The 24,679-nt window shown below is 44.1% G+C and overlaps 2 protein-coding genes across 2 annotated transcripts in view; both read right to left on the bottom strand.

Annotated features, from left to right (window-relative positions):
* Positions 1–1,441: 1,441 nt before the first annotated feature.
* Positions 1,442–3,412, bottom strand: IL13 (interleukin 13). The gene is made up of 4 exons (XM_008571656.1): positions 3,254–3,412; positions 2,221–2,274; positions 1,890–1,994; positions 1,442–1,537 (listed from the first exon to the last, which is right to left on the bottom strand). Exons 1-4 carry the CDS (start codon positions 3,383–3,385, stop codon positions 1,442–1,444), a joined length of 387 nt encoding a protein of 128 aa, XP_008569878.1. The 5' UTR covers positions 3,386–3,412.
* Positions 3,413–20,875: 17,463 nt separating this feature from the next.
* Positions 20,876–24,679, bottom strand: part of RAD50 (RAD50 homolog (S. cerevisiae)) — a 75,583-nt gene continuing 71,779 nt past the window's right edge. The window contains exons 24-25 of the mRNA XM_008571643.1: positions 22,589–22,722; positions 20,876–21,224 (exon numbers count right to left, since the gene is read on the bottom strand). Coding sequence (XP_008569865.1) covers positions 21,038–21,224; positions 22,589–22,722 — 321 coding nt within the window. The 3' untranslated portion in view covers positions 20,876–21,037. The remainder of the gene's footprint in view (positions 21,225–22,588; positions 22,723–24,679) is intronic.

Consider the following 24,679-nt stretch of genomic DNA (forward strand, 5'->3'; position numbering starts at 1 on the left):
TCCAAGATCCAGAGGCCACAATCAGCTTATACATCTTTGTTCACAGAGGTGGTGAGTGTACCCTCCCTAATAATGAGAGATGTCCAGAAATCGAATGGCTGTCCCTAGAGAGAAGGTAGTGAGCTCCCCATCAGTGGCAGGTGCCCAAATGGGTCAATAACAGTATTATAAAGGGAAATAGTATATTCAGGCCGGATGACACTTGGACAGATAGAGGAAAGGTGGCTAAGTGTGTGGGCTTTGGGTTCGAATCCTGACTTTTCTCCTTATCAGCGGTGTGACCTTGGGCAAGCTACCTCCCCTCTCTGAGCCGTGAGAGAGACACGAGAGTGTGTAGGTAGTTCCAGACACACATGGCTACTCGTCAGGAGCTGTGACCGTGAGATGAATTCCCGGGTCTCCACCTGCTCCAGATGCCCCTTGAACCTGAGCAGAGGGTGGGGGCTTCCTCCAGGTCATGGTCCCCCACACCCAGGGGCTGACCTTTCAGCCCAGGTCTTGTCCCTCATGCCCCCTGCCCTCATGCTTTGTCGGTCAGCCTGTCTCCTGCACAGCCCCTCCGAGCTGTGAGACCACAGACCAGCCTTCCCCAACGCCAAAATAAAAGGCAAACACCATCAGGCCTATTTGTCACCATCTTTATTTCTGGCTCCCAGTTTGACACAGTCCATGAAACAACTTGTTCAACGACTCCTCCCCCCGTCTGTATATTACCTCTTTGCTAATATATTTAATAGTTAACTTTAAATACAAGGAAAAACAATAAATTACTTCTTGGCTGAGGGCTGGCTGCTGGCTGGTGGACAGGAGTGTTGCTCTCGCCCTCCCCTGTCCCCTGCCTCGGATGAGGACCCCAGTGAGGTAGCAGTTTGTAGACAGTACGTATTACAGGGACTCCCAGTGCTCACTGCTTTAGTGCTGGAGCCCCACGTCCCGGGCCCTCGGCTCCAAGTTCCAGCAGCAACAGTCTCCCCCTGTCCCTGACACTGACAAACACTTGTTTAAATAACACACAATAATAAATAAGACCAAGAAGAAATGTGCCTGAGCTGCCCTCTGCCTCAATTGCCCCTGCGTGAAGCATGTCCCTCTCCCACCACATGTCTGGCGAGGGCAGCCCCCACCATAATGCTACAGTTTCCTCTAAGGACAGAGAGGGGGCATCAGGCAATGTCTTCCACCCTCTGCACCGAGCTTGGAGCTCTGGATGGGGGGCCCACTGGGCTGAGCCCTGGCACCAAGGCAAGGGGCAGGCTGGGTCGGCTGGGCTGGAGGCAGGCAGCACAGGCTGAGTCTAAACTAAAGAATGCTCACCCCTTCCCTACTCTTTCCCCCACCTCTCCAAGAAATTTCTGGCATCTGAAAGGAAAATGAATCTGCAACTTAAATAATCAGGACTTGACTCTGCAGATAATAATGCTGCTTTTCATGCTTCAATTGGCTAATTGCGGTGATAAATTTTCCTTAAATGTCTGAGCAGGTCCTTTACAAACTTGTCCACTTCAATTTTGGTGTCTCGGGTGTGCAAGCTGGAAACCTACGGCAGGACAAAGAGAAAACAGCAAGTTAGTGGGACGCCAGAGGCAAGAACCACCAGCCTCTGCCGGGGCTTTCCAGGGACCGTCATGTTTAATCCTCACAAAAGTCCCCATGAGGTGGATACAGTTATGACCCATGTTTTACAGATGTGGAAACTGAGGCTCACATAAGAGTCAGGAGCTCTTGAGCCCAGGTCCTGTAAATCTCAGAGGCAATGTCCCTGCTGCCACAGCAGACATACCCCCTGTGGACACACGCCTCAGATGCTCATCCAGGGTCCCCTGGAGCTCCCAGGGTGAGCCTCGTGCTGGTGAGATTGCATGTGGGGTGAGATGTCGGGGGAGTCTTACCCTGGCGGAGGCCTCGTGAGTGCAGAGTCCTTTCAGCATCCTCTGGGTCTTCTGGATGGCACCGCAGCTGGAGATGTTGAGCAGGGACTCCAGGGCTGCACAGTACTGCTGGGAGGAGACCACCGAGGTGTCAGGCCTGCTCTGGGCAGCTGCCTGCAGTGAGTTTACTGGAGGAGGGGGGCTGAGAGGCCTGGTGGAGGTGGGTCTGAGTGATAGGAAGAGCCTGGATTATCAGGGAGGAGAGGGTAGCTCTTGGAGCCCGCAGCCGTGAGAGTGAGGCTGAGGAGACTGGCCTCTGCCACCTACCCCACCAGCGCCTGAGGGGCCTTACCATGCCAGCTGTCCAGTTGACACTCCACACCATGCTGCCATTGCAGAGGGGCGCCTGAGGGAGCAAAGACACAGTGAGCAGAGTGCTGGCAGGGGTCTTGGGCACAGGCCCCACAAGCGCACCCCTGGTGCAGCACAAGACAGGCCTGGCAACCCCTGGGACTGGGGAGACCCAGTGTATAGGGTCTTGGAGCTGAGAGAGAAAAATTGTGTGACACAACTAGTAAGGGACAAGCCTTATTGGAAGCTTGCTGTAACCAGGGCAGGAGGACAGGGTTCTTCAGGGAAAGGCCAGGGCAGGATTGGGTGAGGGAGGGGGTGGCCTGGGCTGCTGTTGACCAGGACAAATCAGATGGGAGGGGTGGGGGCCTGGTATATTCAATACCCTGCTTTCTGAAGTGGGGGACACTGCAGTTAGGAACACAGACACTGTGGTGCCAGCCAGGCCTGGTTTGAATCTGGCCTCTGTCAACTAATCACACTGAACCTTAGTCAGCAAAACGGCCATTGTAACTGCCTACCGAGGTGGCTGGTGGCAATGAAATGCCATGTAAAGCACCCAGCACCAGGCCTGGCACATGGTCAGGCTCAAAGTGCGAGCTGCTACCAGCACGGAGAGGAGCTGCTCTACCAATGAGCCCTTCCACAAGCAGGGGCCTAACTGCGATGCTGTGAATGACGGCTGCAGTACTGGGCTCCAAATCCAGGTGGAGAATGCCAAATGGTTCTGGGAGGATGCCGGCCCTTCTCTGCTTTCCTCTGTTCAGGAATGTCTGAGTAGGAGCTGGTGGTGGCAGGCAGGGCCAGCCTGAGGAACAGGTGGTCCCTGGGGGCTCTACCGAACCCCTTCATAGGTTCATGCTTATTGCTGCACCCTCAGCCTGGCTTCTCTTTCTCCCCTATGGCAGGGCTTGGCCCCTAGTCCATGAGGCTTCTTCCTGAGCCACAAGCATCTTAGGATGCTTGTCACCTCTTCCTGAGAGTTACCCACCCTGACACCCTCAGGGCAGGGACCCTGGCCAACCGATACTCACCTTCTGGTTCTGGGTGATATTGATCAGCTCTTCAATGACCTCCTTGAGGGCTGTAGAGGGAGGCAGGGGACCTGGGGAGGCAAGGCCACCAAGGCAGGTGAGAGCAATGACCACGGTCAACCAGAGCGCCATGGGGCCCAGAGAGAACACAGGAGGACGGAGGAGCAGGCACGTAGGCTGGCCTAAGCTGAGCGGCTTGTGGCCTTGGCTTCTTGCAGCAGCTTTTATAGGCCCAAGTGGTGACGTCTCACACCCTAGTCTCCGCTTTTTTGGGCACTATCTATAAACCACATCTTTACTTATCTTGATTTTACTTTGTGGAAAATCCAGCATCGCATAAAGGAAAGAGTTTGATTTCTTGTGGACTTACTGAGGAGGGTTTGGGGCAGAGTTTCCAAGATCTGGATGGGCTTCCTTGCAGGAGTAGGCAAGATGGCTCTGAGGCAGCCTGGTGGCAGCAGTGCCAGCTTGAACTCCAGAAGCACTGCTTGCCGACCACTCTGAGCACCTGCACAGCTCACCCAACTCTGAGCGCCTGTCCTCAGAGCCCTTTGGGTCACCAGAAGTGCTGGGCAGTCTCAGTGGCACTATGGCTGTGACCGCAGTCTACCAGCTGTGGGAATTTGGGGGAGGTATTTTTTCAATGAACCTGTCTCTTAAACGACCAAAGTAATACTTGCTTTGGATACAGAATTCCCACAGGACAAAAGAAGAGTGAAGTTCGCTTCTTTGGGCTCACCTGATTCCTCCCTGGCCCCACAGTGGGAAGGATTATGAAAGTTCAGATTCCCAGGTCTACACTGAAAGATCCAGCCTGATCCAGGGGTCCTCCTGGGAACTTTAAAGTTGTTTTGATGATAACTCTGAGTATGGGCAGCCTGAACACTAGGGTCCCCCTAGGCCATCAGCTAGGGGGCATCATGCTGGGAAACCCTTGCTGGGCCAGGCCAGCAGGGCTGGGGGCTGCCCTAGCCTTAGTCCAGGCCAGAGAGTGTAACTGTTCCCAGTGCCAGAGGCTTGGGGCCATCACCTTTGCCACCAGTCTCTGTTGGACCAACCCCTGTCCTCTGGGGGCCTCATGTTTCCCTTCTGCAGAATGAGTGCTATGGAGGGCAGCTCCTGGGCTTGTCCCCTGCCAGCAGCCCACCCCTTGGAGGGATGCTGGCAGGTAGTCTTTTCCCTGCTTTTCCCCTTTTCCCTAGAAGTCCTCCAGAAACCCCCAAGACAGAGACCACAGCATTTGCCTATTGGGTGCTGATGTCAAGATGTCTCCCTCACCCACTTCCTCCCCTAAGCCAGCACCTCCCCCTCTAGGCCCCTTCTCTGCCCAGGCTCCCTCGCTTCTTTCTGGCTGGGGCTCAACCTCCTTACAAGGGTCTTCTAAGGGATGCTGGAGCCTTCACTCCCGCTCAGAAGTCTCCGAGAGTTGCCCACCCTCTCTTCCCTTTGGAAACATGGTTCCCACCCTCTCTTCCGTCCACACCCGGAGTTTCCCAGCCCAACTGCAGGCCCTGACACCTGGAAGCCGGCCTCTGCCCCCCGTGGCCCGCCAGTGCCTGGAGTGCCGCTGCCTGGTGTGTGACCCCTCCTTGGGCCTCAGTTTCCCTATCTGTAGAATAGGGCCAATGGCATCTCCCATAGGGTCTCTGTGATGGGGAAAGGAGCAGGAAACCACCTCGGGCTGTGCAAGTCCCAGAGCCCGGTGCTGGGATGAGTCAACGCCCCCTCTAAGCCCCATGACCGGCAACAGCAGCTCGGGGAGCGGTGGGCAGGCGCCCCCGCGCGTGGGAGAGGGCGATGGCCCGCGCAGATAGGGCGCGGCCCCGTGTCACGGGAGATGGGCCGATAAGCGGGCTCTGCGCGCGGCCGGCCCCCTCGGCGGCGGGGCGCGGTGAGGGCGCAGACCCTCCTGTCGGGGGAGCTGCGGGCCCGGCGAGGGCGTGGCACGGGGGCACGTGGCAGTCCGGCCGGGGGTCCCGCGGGGCGGCCACCCGGGCCCCAGCCGCTGCCTCGGGCGGTCTGTGGCGCTTATTTCTCGCTTGTCCGCGGGGCTCACACCCCGAGCGATTGTGATCCACACAAACTGCGCAAGGGCTGCTCGGGCACTTGGCACGCGTGGCCCGCGGCGCGGGCACCGGGACCGCCCTTCTTGGCAGCAGCTCGCCCTGCGCCGGGCTTCAGGACAGCCGAGGTTGCCTTTCCCGCTTTTCTCTTCTTTGGGATTCCGTTGGCAAGAAAAAAAAAAAAAAAAAAAAAAAAAATCCAGTTAGGAGGAGTAAGGGCCGGGCGAGTTGTTTAGTAAGTAAAACTGTTTAACTTACTAGATTTTTATTTTTAGGAAAGTTACACGTGCAGGTAATTTTACAAATCAAGCAATTCACGGAGGACGATTATGAAAAACGGCAGCTTTGGGAATCGGTTCTCCATGGTCTTTTGCATTTCTGCACGTTCTGTGACCGCTATGCTTTGTCCCCGACCATCTTTTAAAGGATGTTTGTGTAGCAAACAGTGGTCACCAGAGACTGGAGAGGGGAAGAGGAAAGGGACAGCAGGGAGAGGCCGGCCAACGGGTACCAAATTACGATTGGATAGGAGTAAATTCCGGTGTTCTGTTGCACAGTAGGTGACTATGGTTAGCAGTTAAATTCTGTATATTGCAGAACAGCTAGAGGAGAGGCTTTTGAATGTTCTCACCACAAAGAAATGACAAATGCATGAGATGATGGTTACACGAACCACCCTAACCCGATTATTATACGACATATTATATGTAGCAAACGTCAGATTGTACCCCATAAGCATGTACAACTACAATATATCGATTAAAATAAATACATCTAAAAAATAAAAATAAAGCAAATAGCCTTGGAAGAGAGTTTCTTCCTCCAGACCAAAAGGCAGGCACACTTACTGCCCATTATGAAAAAATTCAGGTTCCCTAAGCTCAGGCTTCCTCTCCTGCAAAGCAACCACTGTGCATTCAGGTGCCTGCTGCCCTCTTTGCACCACACAGTGAGAACTGGGATTCAGGGAACAGACACAAAAAAGCTGATATTCTACTACTACTTCTATGCATAACACACATCCTTACCTTTGATCCAAGAATACTGAGTCTCCTACCAGCATCCATGAAACTGTGGCCTGCTGACTCAGCTTGTGAGTAGGAAAAATCTCAAATCCTTCTGTTTTTGACAAGCATTCTCCACTCCAGACCCCCTTTGCCTCTTCTCCAGGCGAAGCACTATTTTAACCATCTCTTTTGCTATTTTCATCCCTCCATGTTTCTAAATTCCACCCATGTTGCTCTTTCTTGCTGTTCAGGTGGAGGCATCCTCTGTTATCTTCGATGAGTATTTAATCCTTTCCTCCTTGCCGTCCTTCCTCTACTTGCATCCTTCCTTTTTCTCATCCTACCTATACAGCTAGATCACGATTTGGGTCTGCCAAAGCCTTGTTTACCTTGGACATAATTATGTACTCACAGCTGAAACGTGGTGAACTGTGCATGCTTTAATTTTCCTTCAAAACTCTTCCTCTGGCGTTAATAATTGTCATGTTTTTCCATTTGCTTAGTTTTCTATGTTCTTCTCAGTGACTTTACCCTAAATTCTCAGCTGCTTGTAAAAAACTCCTCTCAAGAGATTTGGTTAAATCAGTTATTCTTGCAGTTTTGTCTTCCTACGTCTCCCCTGGAGCCTCCCTCTGACACTTCTGCACAGCTGTCATCCTGAGGTCTCCTGTCACCATTGCTTTGGGAACTCCCTTCACCTCTCTGCGTGGCTTTCCTAGTCCTTAATCCCAGGTCTTTCCTCTTTCTTGGGGAAACACATCGTCTGATAGCTTTCTAATAAAGGGGTGTAGGAGGTAGATTTTTTGAGAACTTGCATGTCTAAATACGTGTTTATTTTATCCTCAAACCTAATTTGACAGTTTGGCCAGGTGTAAAACTTTAGGCAGGGAATAATTTTCCTTCAGAATTGTAAAGGCCTGTGCTATTGCCTACTGTCTGCCAGAAGTGCAGAAATCCAAAACCATTTGAATCCAGATCTTTCCTCACTGTTTCTTTGGAAATTAGTAGGAAATTTTCTTGGTCCCCATGATCCAAATTTTACAAGGAGGTGCCTTGGTGTAGATGTTTTCATCTGTTGTGCCAGACACATAGTGGGCCCTTTCAAACTGAAAGCATATCATTAGGTTCTGGTAAATTTTCTTCCTTTATAGAATAAAAAATAACTTCTGTTATTTTATTTTCAGTCTTATCTTTGAGTAGGTATTCCAGTCACATGGCTTAAAAATCAAAACTATATATTTAGAAAATCCAGTGGAATGTCTCCACCACCCTCACAAATAACTATTTCTATTAATTTTTGTTTATTCTATCAGAGTTTATATAAATATAAGCAACTGTGAATACATGGTCTTACTGTCCCTTGTTCCTACATGAGCGGTGGCATCATATGCACCTTTTGCACGTTGTTTTTTCCTCACTCATCTTTATAGCAGGATACTTTTGTATCCACACTTAGAGAGCTTGGGACAACTTATGAATTTCTTCTCCTTTCTCTCTCTTCTGTCTTTTATTGTAACTACGATTTGCTGATTACAGGTTGAGTATCCCTTATTAAAATGTTTGGGACCAGAAATGTTTCAGATTTCAGAATTTTTTTTTTTAATTTGGGAATATTTGCATTACACTTACCTAAGTCAGAAAACCCCAAATCAGAAATGCTCTAATGAGCATCTCATTTGAGTGTCACGTTGGCACTCAATAGTTTCAGATTTTCAAGCATTTTAGATTTTGGATGTTGGATTTGGGAAGCTTAACGTGTATATACCTCTTGGACTGGCCCTCGAATTTTCTTTTTTTTTTCCCCTCTATTTTCCATTTTAAAATTTTTTCTTCTCTGCAATGTTTCCATAGCTTTATCTTTCATCCCAAAGGCATTTTAGTCGTGTGTGTGTGTGCGTGTGTGTGCGTGCGTGTGTGTGTGTGTGCGTGTGTGTTCATGTTCTGATAGCACCATGTTCTTGTTTCACTATTGGCATATCATTTCTTAGCAATCTAAGAATTTTACTGATAGTCAGTATTTTTTTAAGGTTTCTTTCTCCATACATAGTCTTTATTTCCTCCAAGTTGTACAATGTCGTTTTGATTTTTCCCTTTCGTGTTAAAGGCATTCCTGGATTGCTGGCTCACATTAAAGCAGATAGGGAGCCCTGAGTGTGTGGTGGGGTGGGGGGTGGGGTGTCCACTATAGGGCCATTGGCTGCTAGTTTCAGTATCACCCATGCCAGTTTCTGTGAGTCATTTTTTGGCAGGCAGGTCAGCTTCCCCAGAAAAGAATCTCACCATGTGAGATTGGGCTGGGGTGGGGGCCTCAGCCTCTGCTGGTTGTTCACTTAGTACCCCTGATTTCAGCATACTTTGGCTCCCCTCAACTGTGCCTAGTGTTTTTGGTCCAGATGTGCTCTCCAGAGAAAAACTTCCATCTGCTGGAGTGGGTCGCTCAACTTCGAGGAGTGTAATTGGAGATCTAACTGCTTCTTAAACTGAGTTTCAACTAATTTTCCTTATTTTCACCCCTTCCCTTCCAGTGGTGCTTAGCCTTCTGCCAATTCCTGAGCATTTGGGAGATTCCGTAGATCAGTGTGGGTCTCAGCTTGCTTGCAGCTGGTTTAGGATTCGGTTCTCTTGGGTCAGCCAAGTAGTCTGCCCACTGCCCATCTGCTTCCCCGCGTTCCAGACACAGCCTCCACTGTCCATGTCTCCCATGTTGATGGGTTAAAAACTTAAAAATTCAGTTACTGTCATTCTATTCTAGTGGGTTATGGGAGCTTGTGTTCACCCCATTGTTTTTACTCGGAATTTATGTTTATGTTTTTAATGTAGAGAATTTACAAAAGAGACAAGCAAACACTCTCGCACCCCTTCGACCTAGTCCTGTAACACCTCAGTATCTAGTACCAGTCCTTTTGCTATGCACATTTATATTTTACTACAAAAATTGTATAACTTTTACTGTCTTTTTTCACCTGAAATATATACAGGGCATTCTCCAATGTTAATATTCTGCATTTTAGGAAAGATAACACAAAACGTTATTGTGTGAAGTGCAGATACGCAAAGAAATCAAAAGCCCTGATAATCTCCACATCCAGAGATAATAATCACCGTAATATTTTGATATCTGTCATTCTATAGGTGGATGTGTATAGGATAAGTACTTTATTCCTAAAATAAAAGTGAAATATTTGCCTTTGTAAATATTCACTCTAGTATGGAAGGCATATGTTAAACAAATAATTCCCACGACAATTATAAGTTCATTCATTCATTAAGTAAATGTTTCTTAGTGATTACTGTGTGCCAGGCACTAAACAAAACAGCACAGTCCTTCCCTTCTTGGAGACACATTGTAGTGAGCGGAGACAGATAATGAACAAATAAATAAGTAAATATATATTACGTCAGATGGTGAGAAGTACAACAGAGAGAAAACAAAATGCAGGGGGCAGGTAGAATGGAGCGAGTGTGCTCTTCTACATGGGATGGTGAGGTAAGGCCTCACCTAGAAGGTGCTATTTGAGCAGACACCTGAAGGACAATGGGAAGAGACCATACAGTTATCTGCAGCAAGAAGTTACGAAGCTGAAGAGAAGCCACAAGCAAGTGCAAAGGCCCTAGTCTTGGTCCATTTGTGCTGTTATAACAATATCTGAGACTGGGTAATTTATAAATAATAGAAATTTAGTTCTCATGGTTCTGGAGGCTGGGAAGTTTAAGACGAAGGTGCCAGCAGATTTGGTGACTGGTAAGGGCTTGCTCTTTGCTTCCAAGATGGTGCCTTCTTGCTGCATTCTCACATGGAGGAAGGGATGAATGCTGTGTCTCACATGGCAGAAAGGCAAAAGGGATGAACTCTCTCCCTCGAGAGAGGGCCCCACCTCTTAATACCATCACCTTAGGGGTTAAGTTCCAACATATGCATTTTGGAGAGATACATACATTCAAACCATAGAAGCCCTGAGGCAGGAAAATGCCACTGTGTTGGGGTTTAGCACAGAAGCTGGCATAGCCAGGAGGAGTGAGGGGGAGGGTGGGGGGAGATACTGTCAGAGAGGCCAACACGAGCATGTCCACAGCATATAGAGCCTTGTAAGCCATTGGGAGGACTGGAGCTTTCATGACCGAAATAGGGAGCCATTGGAAGTTTTGAATACAGGAGTGACGTCACTCAATTTTTCTTTTTTTAAAAACTTTTAATTTTGAATTAATTTTAGATTTACAGAAAAGTTAAAAAATAGTAGAGTTTCCATACCCCCCCTTATCCAGCTTTTCCCAGTGGTAACACCTTACATAATCACAGTGCAATGATCAAAAACAGAAAAATTAACATTGGTTTACTATTTTTTTTTCCTTTTTGTCTTTTTTCGTGACCAGTAACGGGATCGCAACCCTCGGTGTTGCACCCACACCACGCTCAACCAGTGAACGGACCGGTCTCTATATGGGATCCAAACCCTGGGCGGGAGCGCCGCCGCACTCCCAAGCGCCGCACTCTACCGAGTGCGCCACCGGGCTGGCCCTTAAAAACTTTTTAATTGTGGTAAGACACACATAAAATTTGCTATCTCAACCATTTTTTAGTATACAGTTTAGAATTGTTAAGTACATTCACACTGCTGTGCAGTCTCCAGAACTCTTTCCATCTAGCAAAACAGAAACTCTGTGCTCATTTAACAATGTCCTATTCTCCCCGCACCCCCACCTCCCCTGCCAGCGACCACCCTTCTACTTTATGTCTCTATGAATTTGACTATTCTAGATACTTCATATGAAACTACTTCAAAAAGTTTGTGGAAAATGGAATTAAAAGATAATATGAATATTTCCATGAACTTTTTGAAGACCTCTAGGATAAGTGGAATTGTACAGTATTTGTCCTCTTGTGACTGTCTTATTTCACTTAGTATAATGTCCTCAAGGCTCTCCATGTTATAATGTGTGTTAGAATTCCTTCCTTTTCAAGGCTGAGTAATATTCCACTGTATGAATATATTGCATTTTGTTTATCCATTCATCCATTAATGGACATTTGAGTTGCTTCCACCTTTAATAATGCTATGAACATGGGTATATGAATATCTTCGACTCACTGCTTTCAATTCTTTTGGATAGATACCAGAAATGGAATTGTTGAATGATATAATAGTTCTACTCTAAAGAATTCTGTTTTTGTTTTTTTTTTAATTTTTCCTTTTTTTGTGACCGGTAAGGGGATCATAACCCTTGGCTTGGTGTCACCCACACTGTGCTCATCCAGTGAGCGCACCGGCCATCCCTATATAGGATCCGAACCTGCGGCGGGAGCGCCACTGTGCTCCCAGTGCTGCACTCTCCCAAGTGAGCCACAGGGTTGGCCCTACTCTAAAGAATTCTATTCCAATTTTAAAAAATTTTTGAGTAATGTTATAGTGGCTGCACCGTTTTACATTCCTGTGAACAGTGCACAAGGGTTTCAATTCTTCACATACTTGCCAACACTTATTCATTTTCTTTTTTGATAGTAGTCATCATAATTGGTGAAAGTATTTCATTGTGGTTTTGGTTTGCTTTTCCTTAATGATTAGTGATGTTGAGCATATTTTCATGTACTTATTGGCCATTTGTATATCTTCTTTGGTAAAATGTCTACTTAAGTCCTTTGCTCATTTTTAAAATCTGTTTTTTTGTTGTATTTGTAAATACTTTCCCCCATTCTGCAGGTTTCCTTCCCACTCTATTGATGGTGTCCTTTAGTGCACAGAAGTTTTAAACTTTGACGTAGTCCGGTATACCTACGTTTTCTTTGTTGCCTATGCTTTTGGTGTGTAACACTTTTTATGTATTGCTGGATTTGGTATGCTATTATTTTGTTGAGGATTTTAGCATCTATTTTCATAAGGGATATTGCTCTGCAGTTTCATCCCTGTGATATCTTTGTCTGGTTTCAGCAGTGTAATATTGACCTCATAGGACGAGCTGGGTAGTGTTCTCTCTTTTTCTATTCTTCGGAAGTTTGAAAGGATTGGTGTTATTCTTTAAATGTTTCGCAGAAATCACCAGTGAAACCACTGGGCCTGGGCTTTTCTTTGGAGAAAGCATTTATTTTGTTTATTTCTGTTTGTTTTAATTACTAATTTAATATCTTTACTGCTTATAGGTCTATAAGAAGTTTTTCTATTTCTTCTTGAGCCAATTTTGGTAGGTTGCACCTTTCCAGGAATTATTTAATTTGACCTATTTTATCTCATTTGTTGGCATACAATTATTCATTATATCCCCTTATCTTTTTTTAACCTCTGTAAGGTTGGTAGGAATGTCCCCTCATTCGTTCCATTATTTCTATCCATTATCGAAAGTGGGGTATTGAAGTCTCACCCAGTTGACTATTATTGTCAAACTATTTCTCCCTTCAGTTCTGTCAGTTTTTGCTTCATTTATTTGCATTCATGTAAGCTACATTTATGTTTATGCTTGTCATGTCTTTGTGATGGATTTATCTTCATCATTATACTGGGTGTGTGTGTGCATGTGCTGGGGGGGGGCACCTGGTATTTATTTGCATTCATGTAAGCTACATTTATGTTTATGCTTGTCATGTCTTTGTGATGGATTCATCTTCATCATTATACTGGGTGTGTGTGTGCATGTGCTGGGGGGGGGGCACCTGGCAGCTACATTTATGTTTATGCTTGTCATGTCTTTGTGATGGATTTATCTTCATCATTATACTGGGTGTGTGTGTGCATGTGCTGGGGGGGGGCACCTGGTGAGTACAGAGACTGAACCCTGAACCTTGGTGTTAACAGTATCATGCTCTAACCAAGTGAGCTAACCAGCCAGCCCCTACCTTTTCATCATTATAAAATGTCCTTTTTTGTTTCTAGTAACAATTTTGTCAAAATCTATTTTGAATGATACAGTACAGCCACTTGGGTTCTCTTGCAGATATTTTGCTAGTATTTCTTTTTTCATCCCTTTATTTTCAATGTATTTGTGCCTGAATTTAAAGTGTGTCTCTTACAGAGAGCATATATTTGGATGATTTTTTAAAATCCAAAATGCCAACCTCTGCTTTTTGATTAGTGTTTAATTTACAGTTAGAGTAATTACTGATAATACAAGATTTATGTCTGCCATTTTGCTATTTGTTTTCTTATACTTTTTCTTCCTCTTTGTCCTCCATTACAGCTTTCTTTTGTGTTAGATAGATATTTTCTAGTACACCATTTTAATTCCCTTGTTTCTTTTACTTCGGGGTTTTTATTTTCTTAGTGATTGCCCAGGAAGTTACAAATTAATAATTTAGATGAACATCAACTTAATTTCTATCTCAAAAGTTCCTATATAGCTCTGTTCCCTCCCCCTCCTTTGTAGTATTATTGTCATATAAATTATATCTTTATACATTAAAGCCCATTAACATAGTGTTAAAATTATTTCTTAATACAGTTTCTTTTTAAATCATTTAGGAAAAGAATTTCAAACCAAAATACATTTATACTTTTATCTTACCTTATGTATTTACTTTTACTGGAGCTCTTTATTTACTTCATGTGGATTTAAGTCTAATTTCCTTTCATTTTATCCTGAAGAATTCTCCTTTTATATTTCTTGCATGGCAAGTCTGCTGGATGCAAATTATCTCAGTTTCTGTTTATCTGGGAATATCTTATTTTCTCTCATATTTGAAGGATGGTTTTGCTGGATACAGAATTCTTGGTTAAGTCTTTTTCATTCAGCACTTTTAATATGTCACTCTGCTGCTTTCAGGCCTCCATAGTGGCTTATGAGCTCAGCTCTTAGTTTTATTGAGGATCCCTTGCTGCTTTCTCTTGTTGATTTCACAATATCTCCATTTTTGATTTTCAACAATCTGACTATGATGTGTCAAACTGTGAATCTCTTTGAGTTTATCCTACTTTGAGTTTGTTCAGTTTCTTGGAAATGAAGATTAATGTTTTCTTAAAATTTGGGGGGTTTTGGGCCACTGTTTCTTCAAGTATTCTTTTTGCTCCCTACTCTCTTTTCGCTTCTTCTGGGATTCTCATCATGGTTAGTATGCTTGTTGTGCTGCTGTGCTCGATGGTGTCTCACGGGTCCTTGAAGCTCTGTTTATTTTTCTTCATCCTTTTGTCTATTTTTCAAACTGGATAATTTCAATTAAACTGTCTTTTAGGTCTCACTCTTTATTCTGCCAGTTCAAGTCTGCTATTGAGTTCCTCTAGTGAATTTTTATTTCAGTTATTGTGCTTTTTACTCCCAGAACTTGTTTGGTTCTTTTTAAAAAATAACTTGTCTCTTTAGTGAACGTTTCTATTTGGTGAGACATCATTATCATACTTTCCTCTAATTCTTTAAACATGGTTTCCCTTAGTTCCTTTAACATATTTATAATAGCTGATATTTAAATAGCTGATATTTAAAGTCTTTACCTAGTGAGTCTAACATCTGGGCTTCCTCAGAGATAGTTTCTATTGACTGATTTTTGTTTTTAATTGTTGTGTATGGGCCATATATACTTGTTTTTTGCATGTCTTATAATTTCTTCTTGAAACTGGGCGTTTAAAAAATATATGCGTCAACTCTGGAAATCAGATTACCGCCTCCCCTGGGTTTGTTCCTGTTGCTGTTTGTTGTTCCCGTTGGTTTGTTCTGACTTTCCTGAACTAATTCTGTAAATTCTACATTCTTCATCATGCTTTTTCTACCATGTTAGCTTAGTGGTAAGCTAATGACTGGACAAAGATTTCCTTTAATGTCTTGAACCAGTAAGTTTTCTAGCTTATGTTGTGTGTGCATGTGAACGTGTGTGTGCACATGTGTCAGGACATGTCTTCAATGCTGCAGCAGGCAGTTTCCAACTGTGCCTTAACCTTTACTTCCTGCATGAGTGGAGTCCCAAGGTCAGCCAGAGGTGAGAGCTTAGGATCTTCTCAGTTCTTTCCTGGTCATGCATACAGCTCTGCACATGCACATGGACTTCTAGATTCCCAAGAATATGCTTGAGCTTGTCAAAGTCCCCATGGACATCTTCTTCCCTGACTTTTCCTTTTAAGATTTTTGGTTAGCCTCTCCTTAGCCCCAATTGGTAATGCTGCCCCAGGCAGCCACAATGTTAACCAATTGTCACTGGTTGCACAGCAAGTAGGGCTTTTTGTGGAGTGAGTGCTCAGTCAGGTCAAATAAAAGGCCCTGAGAAAGGAGCTTTTCAGGGAACTGCCAGACAGGTCAAATGGAGGCATTTCTCTGGGAGTAGAGATTTGGGGAAGCTCCAAATCTATTCTGCTTCCTCCAGTGGCTACTAGGTTGCTGTTTTTCACAAATACTGTAGTTAAGAGGTTTTCAAGGTTACCACAGAACCAGGGGGAGGAGAGTGAGATTAGGGCAAGTTAAAATGCCACTGGCTGTTCTTACTGATATTCGGCTGTTTTTCTTGAATATACACTCCTCAGCCTGTTGTTAGTATTTAGTTAATTTCCAAATTTCTGGAAGAGTTGACTTTAAGTTTTTGCCAGTGTTCTTGTTGCTTTTATGGAGGAGCAGATTTTAGTGGTCTTTGTTCCACCCTTATTGAAGCAAAATTTATACCACAAATTTATACTGATACTTTGGATTTAATCATCACCACAGGGTTATTTTTATTGCCTTTCCCCTTTCTTGATATGCAATCATCTTTTTCCAACAGTGAGAATCTGTTCTTATTATCTACAATATATGTTTGTTGAATTTTAGTTTATACATAAAATAGTTTCGAATCTGTTCTTATTATCTACAATATATGTTTGTTGAATTTTAGAATTGCTAAACCCACACCCCTGTGAGAAACATTTTACTTGATTTACCTTTTAAAAAGATCACTGGCTGCTGTGTTAAGAACAAACTGTGGGGAGCAGGACTGTACCAGTGAGAGCAGTTAGGTGTTTACTCGGATTATTCAGGTTAAAGATTGCTGGTTCAGATGGTGAGGGACGGTCAAATTCTGGATGTATTTTGACAGTTGAACCCATAAACGGATGGACTGGATGTGAGATAAGTAGAAGAATCAAGGAGGATGCCAAGATTTTTGCCTGAGCAATTGGGAGAATGGAGTTGCCATTAATTGAAAGCCTATGGGAGGTTCAGGTTCTGGAGGAAAGACTGGTTTTGGTTGTTTTAAGATATTCACATGCAGACATATATCCAGCTGTCCACTGGCAGCCAAATATGTCAGGAATTTAAAAGAGATGTGGACTGGAGACAAACATTTAGTCATCAGCGCATAGATGGTTGTTACGGGAGCTGTCAGTGCCCTGCCTATTCCCTTGGAATTGCCAATGTGCTACTGCCAACCTCCAGCAGCTGCCATTATCTGTATCTCTGTCAGATTTTTTTTTTTTTTTTTAAACTGTGGAAAGCAGTTCTGCTAGTACACATGGCAAACCAGTAACTAACACATGCCTGAAGAGCCCTCAGTCACCTCTGGGAAGTTGGTATATAAATATCCCATGTCTCTTGCCCCTCAAGTGGGATAATTCTGAAGCATATATTTTGCCAAATTTCCCAAAGTTTCTCTGTGGAATGAAGCTGTGATAGTCCCCTGCAGTGGCTGGCTTAACAATACACCCTTAACTGGCTGCCTTTTCTTTCCCATACAATTCCCCCAATCTCCTACTGATTACTTTCACTTGAAGTGTTGTTTCAGGTTCTATTTCTGGGAGAACCCAAACTAAGACAATCATTTTAAAGCTATGAGACTGGATGAGATCACCAAACAAGCAAGTGTAGAGAAGAGAAGAGGTGCAGACTCAGTCTGAACACTGAAGCACTACGACATCACAACATCAGGGAAATGAAGAACCAGCAAAGGAAATGGCACATGCAGGGAGAAGGCAGAGTTGTATTTAACCAGAGCTAGGGATTGCCAGGAAAGTTTGAGGACAGAGGAGGGGCAGCTCAGTTGAGGGTGACATAATAATGGACCATGGAATTTAAGCTGTATAAGGACAGAAATAAAGGCATGAAGGACATGAAGAACTGAAAAAGTGGTAGAATCAATGGATTGAAATCTTGGTGGGGTCAAAAGAATTGCTGGGGTTGACGACCCCAGGAGTGAATTGTAAAAATAGCAAGGTGTCACTGGAGAGTGAGATGCTTAAAACTGAGAGCATGGAGGGCTGCAGTTATTGTTATTGAAAGGCCTGGGCTCTATAGTAAGAGGGTCAAAAGAATTGCTGGGGTTGACGACCCCAGGAGTGAATTGTAAAAATAGCAAGGTGTCGCTGGAGAGTGAGATGCTTAAAACTGAGAGCATGGAGGGCTGCAGTTATTGTTATTGAAAGGCCTGGGCTCTATAGTAAGTCTGTGGAGTGAATATCTTCTCACTGGAGGAGAGAACAAGGAACTGAGAGGCCAGGGGGTTGTATTAGATCATCATTTAGATATTGAAATCACCAACAATCATAAAATTAGTATTGGAGTGACATTGATCCAGGACCTAAAATATTCAAAAAATAAAGAGGAGTGACCAGGTTGGGGCTAACGATAACTGCAAGAAAGAGTAAACTGAAGACACAAGGTTTTTCTTGAACACTTACATAGTCCTTACTATGTGCCAAGCAGCTCTAAGCAGTTTATTAGTATTGTCATTTAATCTTCATAACAACCCAACAAGATAATAGGTATCATTCTACCCACTTTTACAGGTAAGGAAACAAAAGCAAAAGAAGATAGATGACTTGCTCCAGGTCCCTCAGCTAGTGAGTGGTGGTGCTAGGATTTGAGACCAGGCAGTCAAGCTCCTTCTTAACCTCCACACTGTGAGGCCTATTCATTCCAAGTGTGTGTGTGGGGGAATTCACTGGTGGGTGGGGGAGGGCGGATATTAAATGGAGAAGGGGAGAATGATCTAGAAGCAGCAATGAGAAGGGTACCTATCCCACCCTCAAGCCCACTGATACAAGGGTAATAGGACTGAAAGCAGCCACTCTCCAAAGGGCTGCAAAAAACCCCATGTCCTCAAGGGGAAACCAGATTTGCAATTGGGAAGTCTGTTTTAATTTGTAAATGTTAATTTTGTCTCACTGCTTATATTTATCTTGCACTGCCTTTTTTGTCATTCCTTGTTGCAATGACTAGAGCTTTCAGAAACATGTTGATATAAGACACATGGTTTTAATATTTAGTGAGAAATGTTTCATTTTTGCTATTAAGATGACTTTAATTTTGACATGACGACAAATAACATTAATAATCTTTGCAAAATTATGAGTTTGCTAAAGGTAGGAAACGTTGAATTTTATCAAATGTAGTTAGGTGTCCATCAGAATTTTTTCTCCTTTGGCTTTATTATGGTTATAATTTATGAACAGAAATATTTTCTGAAACATTCTTAGAATAAAAACACCTTGGTTATTGTATATGTTTACTTTAATACATGACTAGAATTGATTTGCTCCTACTTAATTTAGGAATTCCTGGAGCTGTGCTCTGAGTAAGATTGACATGCTGTTTTTTCTCATGATGTCTTTGTCAGGACTATGCTAGTCTTATTTCAGTTTATTAAAGCTAATTAGGATGAGAAAGGGCCTTGGGGAGGACAGGAACCAGATGGCTGGAGCAGTGGCTGTGTTGCTTGGCCCTTTCATCCAGGGCTTGGGTGAGGATTGGACTAACTTTTCTCAACCAGGCTTCTTCATATGAAGCACAGAAAGAGAAAATGATTTAAGTAATTCTTTTCTCAATTCTCTCAAGGACAGTACAGAACTAATATCATTTTAGAGGCACAGAAATTGATTAGATGAAAAGGATAACTGTATTCTTTTCCTACTGCTCCTGTAATAAATTACCACTAACTTGCCAGCTTAAAACAACACAAATTTATTCTTTTATAGTTCTAGAGGCCAGAAGTCCGAAATCAGTTTCGTTGGGCTAAAGTCAAGGTGTAGCAGGGCTGGTTCCTTCTGTAGGCTCTGAGGGGAAAATCTGTTTCTTTGCTTTTTTCACCTTCTAGCAGTTGCTTGTATTCCTCAACTTATGCCCCTTCCTCAATTTTTAAAGTCCGTCACTCCAATCTGCATCCATCAACACGTCACCTTCTTTTCTGCGATGTACCCTCCCTCTTATCAGGCTAGTCGTGGTTACATTTAGGACCCACCAGGATAATCTTTGTATCTCATGATCCTTAGCTTTAATCACATCTGTAAAGTCCCATTTGCCATATAAGGTAACATTCATAGGTGTCAGGAATTAGGACCACTAATTTATCTTTGCAGGCCACTATTTAGCCTAGCACAGATACCTTAGGATTTTGGGCTTAATTCTCTTCTGGCCCCTGGTCGAGAAAGGCTGTCTAGACAATGTGCTCAGTAGATCTGCAGATGGCATAAAACTGTGCCACATGACTGAATCGAGATCCAATATGGTCCTGACCAACTCTGAATGACAAAACTCCACAAAGTGTAATTCTAAAGTGCATCACTTGGTTGCAACCTGTGTAGAATGTTTGCAAAAGGCTTCAAGAAGTCAGCCGGCAATTCCAGAAAAAAGTGTGATTGGGTTTTTATTAGAAATGGCGTCTGGAATGAAAATGAGAGGCCTGCTCTTCCATGTCTGGTTGGACCCCACTGGGAGCAGGTCTTGACTTTGTGAGTGAACCTGGCTCGCCTTCTACACTGGGATGCACACTTGGAGAACAACTGGGATTGATAGCGAGGCTAAGATGTTACACAGGATACACAGAAGAGAGTGTTACAGACTTCTTTGTGATGGGCAGATCAGGCTTCAAGTGAAGGGAAGCCTTGCTCTTGATCAGAGCTCTCCAAAGGTGGATGTGCATAGTGGGGAGCTTCCTCTCTAGATAGAGACTACTTAGGATGACGACCTGGCAGGGATGTGGGCAGAGGAAAGATGGTGGGAATTAGATGATTACCAAAGGTTCCTGTCAAACCTTGAGACCCAATTCAACTACTTCACATTTTAGTTGGGGAAACCAAGCTCCAGAGTGAGAGGTCACTTGCATGGATTTATAAAGTTAAGAGCAGAGCCAAATATTAAAATCTCATCATTTCTGATCCTCTTCAGATATTAATACTCACTAACTCATTTTCTTTTTGAACCACATGCAAGGAAATAAATTTACAGGTAACATTTATTTATTTATTTATTTTCCTTTTTGTCTTTTTTCCTGACCGGCAACGGATCGCAACCCTCAGTGTCGCGCCCGTACCAGACTGGGACCGGCAACGGGATCACAACCCTTGGTGTTGCCCCCGCACCTTGCTCAGCCAGTGAGCAGCTGGCCTGTATGTGGGATCCGAACCCTCGGCGGGAGCACCGCTGCACTCCCAAGCGGCGCACTGTAGCAGTGCGCCACTGGGCCGGCCCTACAGGTAACATTTAACATGGATGTTTTTTACACCAAAACCATAAATTGTCAAGGCAGTGAGAACCTGCTTCTCTACAGTGCTTTGAGCAGGAATCATTCATCAGTACTGGGGAGTGAAGCAGAGAAACTGAGTCCAACTGTGCTCTGTTGAGCCTTGCAGGCTGCTTGGAGGGGGAAGAAGTTCAGGGAACCAGAAACAAAAAATCAGTCCAAATTTCATGTGAAACAACTTTCATGATTTTAGAACCTCTCAAACATTCCAAGTCCTAGACATGAAGTTCCTTTTAAAGAATATATTTTCTTACTGACTCAGTACCAGAAATAAGTAGCTGCCTGAAGACCTATGCTTCTTATGGCATTTAAATCTTGAACATTTTTAATGAACGTAAGACCCTAGGGAGCTAACACTGCATTTCACAATCTCTGAGCACTGATCAATGTTCTTCTTAATCCTGTAGAATTTCTCCACATATTCAGAACGTCCTAAAAGCTCCACAAAATCTTCATCGTGAGTGATTACCAGAAGCTGGAAGTTACGCTGCTGTGAGCGACTTTTTATTATCCTGAAACAATACATTTAGAACATTTTATTACTAAAGAGTATAACCACCCCCCCCTTTTTTTGAAGAAGCCACCATGAATCTTGTCAGACACATGAACTCGTGCTGTGTGTGACAACCCAACTTTTCCTGTGCTGTGTTTCAGGGCCTCTGGCTGCCCTGCAGGAAGTGGGGGAGGGGTGGGGTGGCCCCAGGCCTTTAGCCCAGCCCGGTAGAGGTCCCATCTCCTCTCTAGACGGTGGGGATGCATGGCCTGGCTCCTCACCTAGGTCTGGCTCAGAAACTGGTAAGTATGCACGGACTAGTTTCCTCCAGATCAACAGTTCTTATTAAAGTAGATAGAAATGTTTTACTGAACTTTCCTTAACACCTTCACTGCTCCATGTTAGGAGTCTTATTCCTTTGCTTGGGATTTTCCTGACCACTTACTAGTTTTCTCTGGAAGAAAGTTTCTAAAATAACAAACTACAGGTAAGGGGAATAACACTGCCTTCTTAAGAGCTGGGTCTACTTAGAATTTTGTCACCACCAGTCACTATGACACACAGGGACGTGAGTGGGCGTACTGGGAACATTTTTGCTCATTATCTACATGCTGAGGTAACCAGCTATGAGACTGAGACCTGAAAGACTTTTTCTTTTAACTAACCACTTATTTATCCCTTGCTTGCAGCTGGGTACACTTGAGGTTTCCGCAGCACTAGCCCTTACTTACCGGTCACACAGAACTAGATGGCTGAAGAAAGATGGCCCTATGCTCTCCTATTCTCCAAAACACTGACTCTACCAGAAAGAGTCTATCTGGAGCCAGGAGTGCCTGAAACTCTTCTACCTCAGGAAAAGTGCCTTTTCTCTGCCAGCACAGGCTTTCAGAAAGGACTGCCCAGCGCTGGAGTCCAGACCCACCACTGGTGAACGTGATAAAAGGCGAGTGCAATTCTGCCCTCTCTGGAGTCTACTTACTCACTAATGTGCTTTTGAATAAGAGCTCTGTCATTTCTCATAGTGGTCTGACACATGTGAAAAGCTGGGTAGAGAGTATTATACCCACTACCACCACCTACAAATGTCTTAACAGGGCATGGCATGCTGATTTCTGTGCATGATATGTGGGAAAACCAAACCCAGCCAGGAGCCCCTCACCACAACTTACCCTATGAATACACTTGGGGAGACACAGGATGTGTCTGGGCTGCTGCTGACCATCTAGTCCCTTCTCAAGGGACCTGAAGAATTACCACCAAAAGGTAATGCCTGGCATCAACCAGCTTCCCCATGGACATATCCAGAGAGGGTGTTCACCACAGAACTCTCTTAACCTTGCCTAAAAAACAATCACAACCTGCCTCCCAAAGTAAGATACTTACTCAACCAGAGCGTGTGCGAGAGATTCAATGTTTTCTCGGTCAAGATTTGTTGTTGGCTCATCCAAGGCAAGGATGCCACAGTTCAGGCAGAACGTTTCGGCTAGGGCCAGGCGAATAATGAGAGAGGCTAAAACCTGGAAAAAAGCATAGCACTGACCTGCTTCTCATCCCAACCAGGAGGCAAGCAGACCTGGTGTGATTTTTTTTCTTTTAAATGGTGGCTGGCCAGTACAGGGATCAAACTCTGGACCTTGTGGCATGATCTCTTTAGAAGGGAAAGGTGGGGGAATGTCACAGAGTCAGTGACCTTAGGTAAATCACTGCTGTATGGGAGAGGCCAGCACTGTAACCAGATTCTTAAGACCTTCAGAAGGTGACCCATAGGCCTGCATTATCTCAGCCCATCATTTGCAATGAAATAAAATGCTAAAAGCAATGCTGATCGCACATACACACAAACCCACATCAGCTATAACAAAAACTGAAATCATGGGCTTGAAACAGACATGCTTTCCCATTTGTCTGTAATAATTTTAGTAAAGGTATAAAATTAATAATCTCAAAAATTCTTGACTTGGCTATTTTTTTTTCCTGATAATGAGATTTGTTAGAAAATTCAGACACATTACATCTTCCAGAGACTCAGAGACCTTTTATCTCTTAGAATCATCTTTAAATCTCCATGTTCTGTGGTTCAAAAGAGGCACCAGATATTGTGCTCTAATCCACACTTAAATGTTTGAGTGTATAACTTTGAATGAGAGAAAAAAAAAGAGAGAGAAAAATCATTTATCAGCAGTATAGTGATATGGTTTTATTTAAGCTAACCTGTAGGTAATACAAGTAACTGAAACTATTAGGCACTTTCATGGTTAAAAAAAACCTAATGCTAAAACCTTCAGACCCAAGTTAAGCCATCTGAAGGTATAAAGCCAGAATTATGAGTGTAGGACTATTCTGGGAAGTACAAACTACTTCTGTGTGAGCTGTAAATCCCCTCTCCCTCTGAATTTGTGAGTGGGAAAGCATCAGTGAACAAATTGGTGATTTTAGAATAGTTTACATCTTTGATGCCCAGGGAAGGCCAGCAGATTGCAGAAGCCAGGGTCACAGCTTGGCTCTTTGGGGGACAAGCACTTCCTTCCTGTCTCTGAATCTCACTGCTGTCAAGTCTACTATCACCCACTCACATGCAGAGCCACTGGCTGGCCTCTAGGACCTCAGCAAAAACCAGTGTCAGGCAGGGTAGAGATCCACTTCAACCAAACCATCTATTTGTGTGTCCTCTCACCCCACACCAAGGAAGCAATTACTGCTAATTAATTTTCATAACTTAGAGTGGCTACAGGAAATATGCTTTTAATCCAAAGAGCCCATGTTTCAAATTCTATATTTTCTCATTTATAACTACCACTAGAAATCACCACAGCTAGTAGGGACACTGATTATAGATCACAAATTTTTCATTTTTACAGACTATGATTTAGATAGCAATCTGCAGAAGCCTTATGTTTGGGCTGAAAACATAATACATACATGCATGGCATGTTCTTTAAGCAAAAACTGAAAACTATGAAAATAACTCAGATAATGTGGGCACCCATTTCTAGTATTTACGAATTTTATTAAGAAAATCAGGGCTGGCCAGTCAGCTCAGCTGGTTACAGCATGACCTTATAACACCAAGGTCAAGGGTATGGATCCCTTTACCAGCCAGCCACCAAAAAAAGAGAGAAAAGAACAGAAAACTAAAATGAGGGGTTGAGGTATTATCAAATGTAATCTTCTGTTTCTAATCTGAAAGGAGAACACTCAAGAATCTGTGACATCTTTGGTACATAGCTATGCACAATAATAAGACTTATCCTTGTTCCCAGGGATGCAGGTCCCATTTTCCTGAATCTTTAAAACTTCATTCCTCTTTCTCATTTTACTCCGTGCTCCATAATCAACCTAGCCTGTCCTCCCAGAGTTTCACATGGAGCAGCTGGCCTGACCCAGCAGCTGAGTCTTTGTGTGTGCAGTGGTGGGGGCAGAGGAACCTGTGGGTATCAAAGCTATTGGCTCTGGCAGACCCTTTTTTTTAGATGA

The sequence above is a fragment of the Galeopterus variegatus genome, unplaced genomic scaffold, assembly GCF_000696425.1.
Source record: "Galeopterus variegatus unplaced genomic scaffold, G_variegatus-3.0.2 Scaffold708, whole genome shotgun sequence".
NCBI classification, from domain to species: domain Eukaryota; kingdom Metazoa; phylum Chordata; class Mammalia; order Dermoptera; family Cynocephalidae; genus Galeopterus; species Galeopterus variegatus.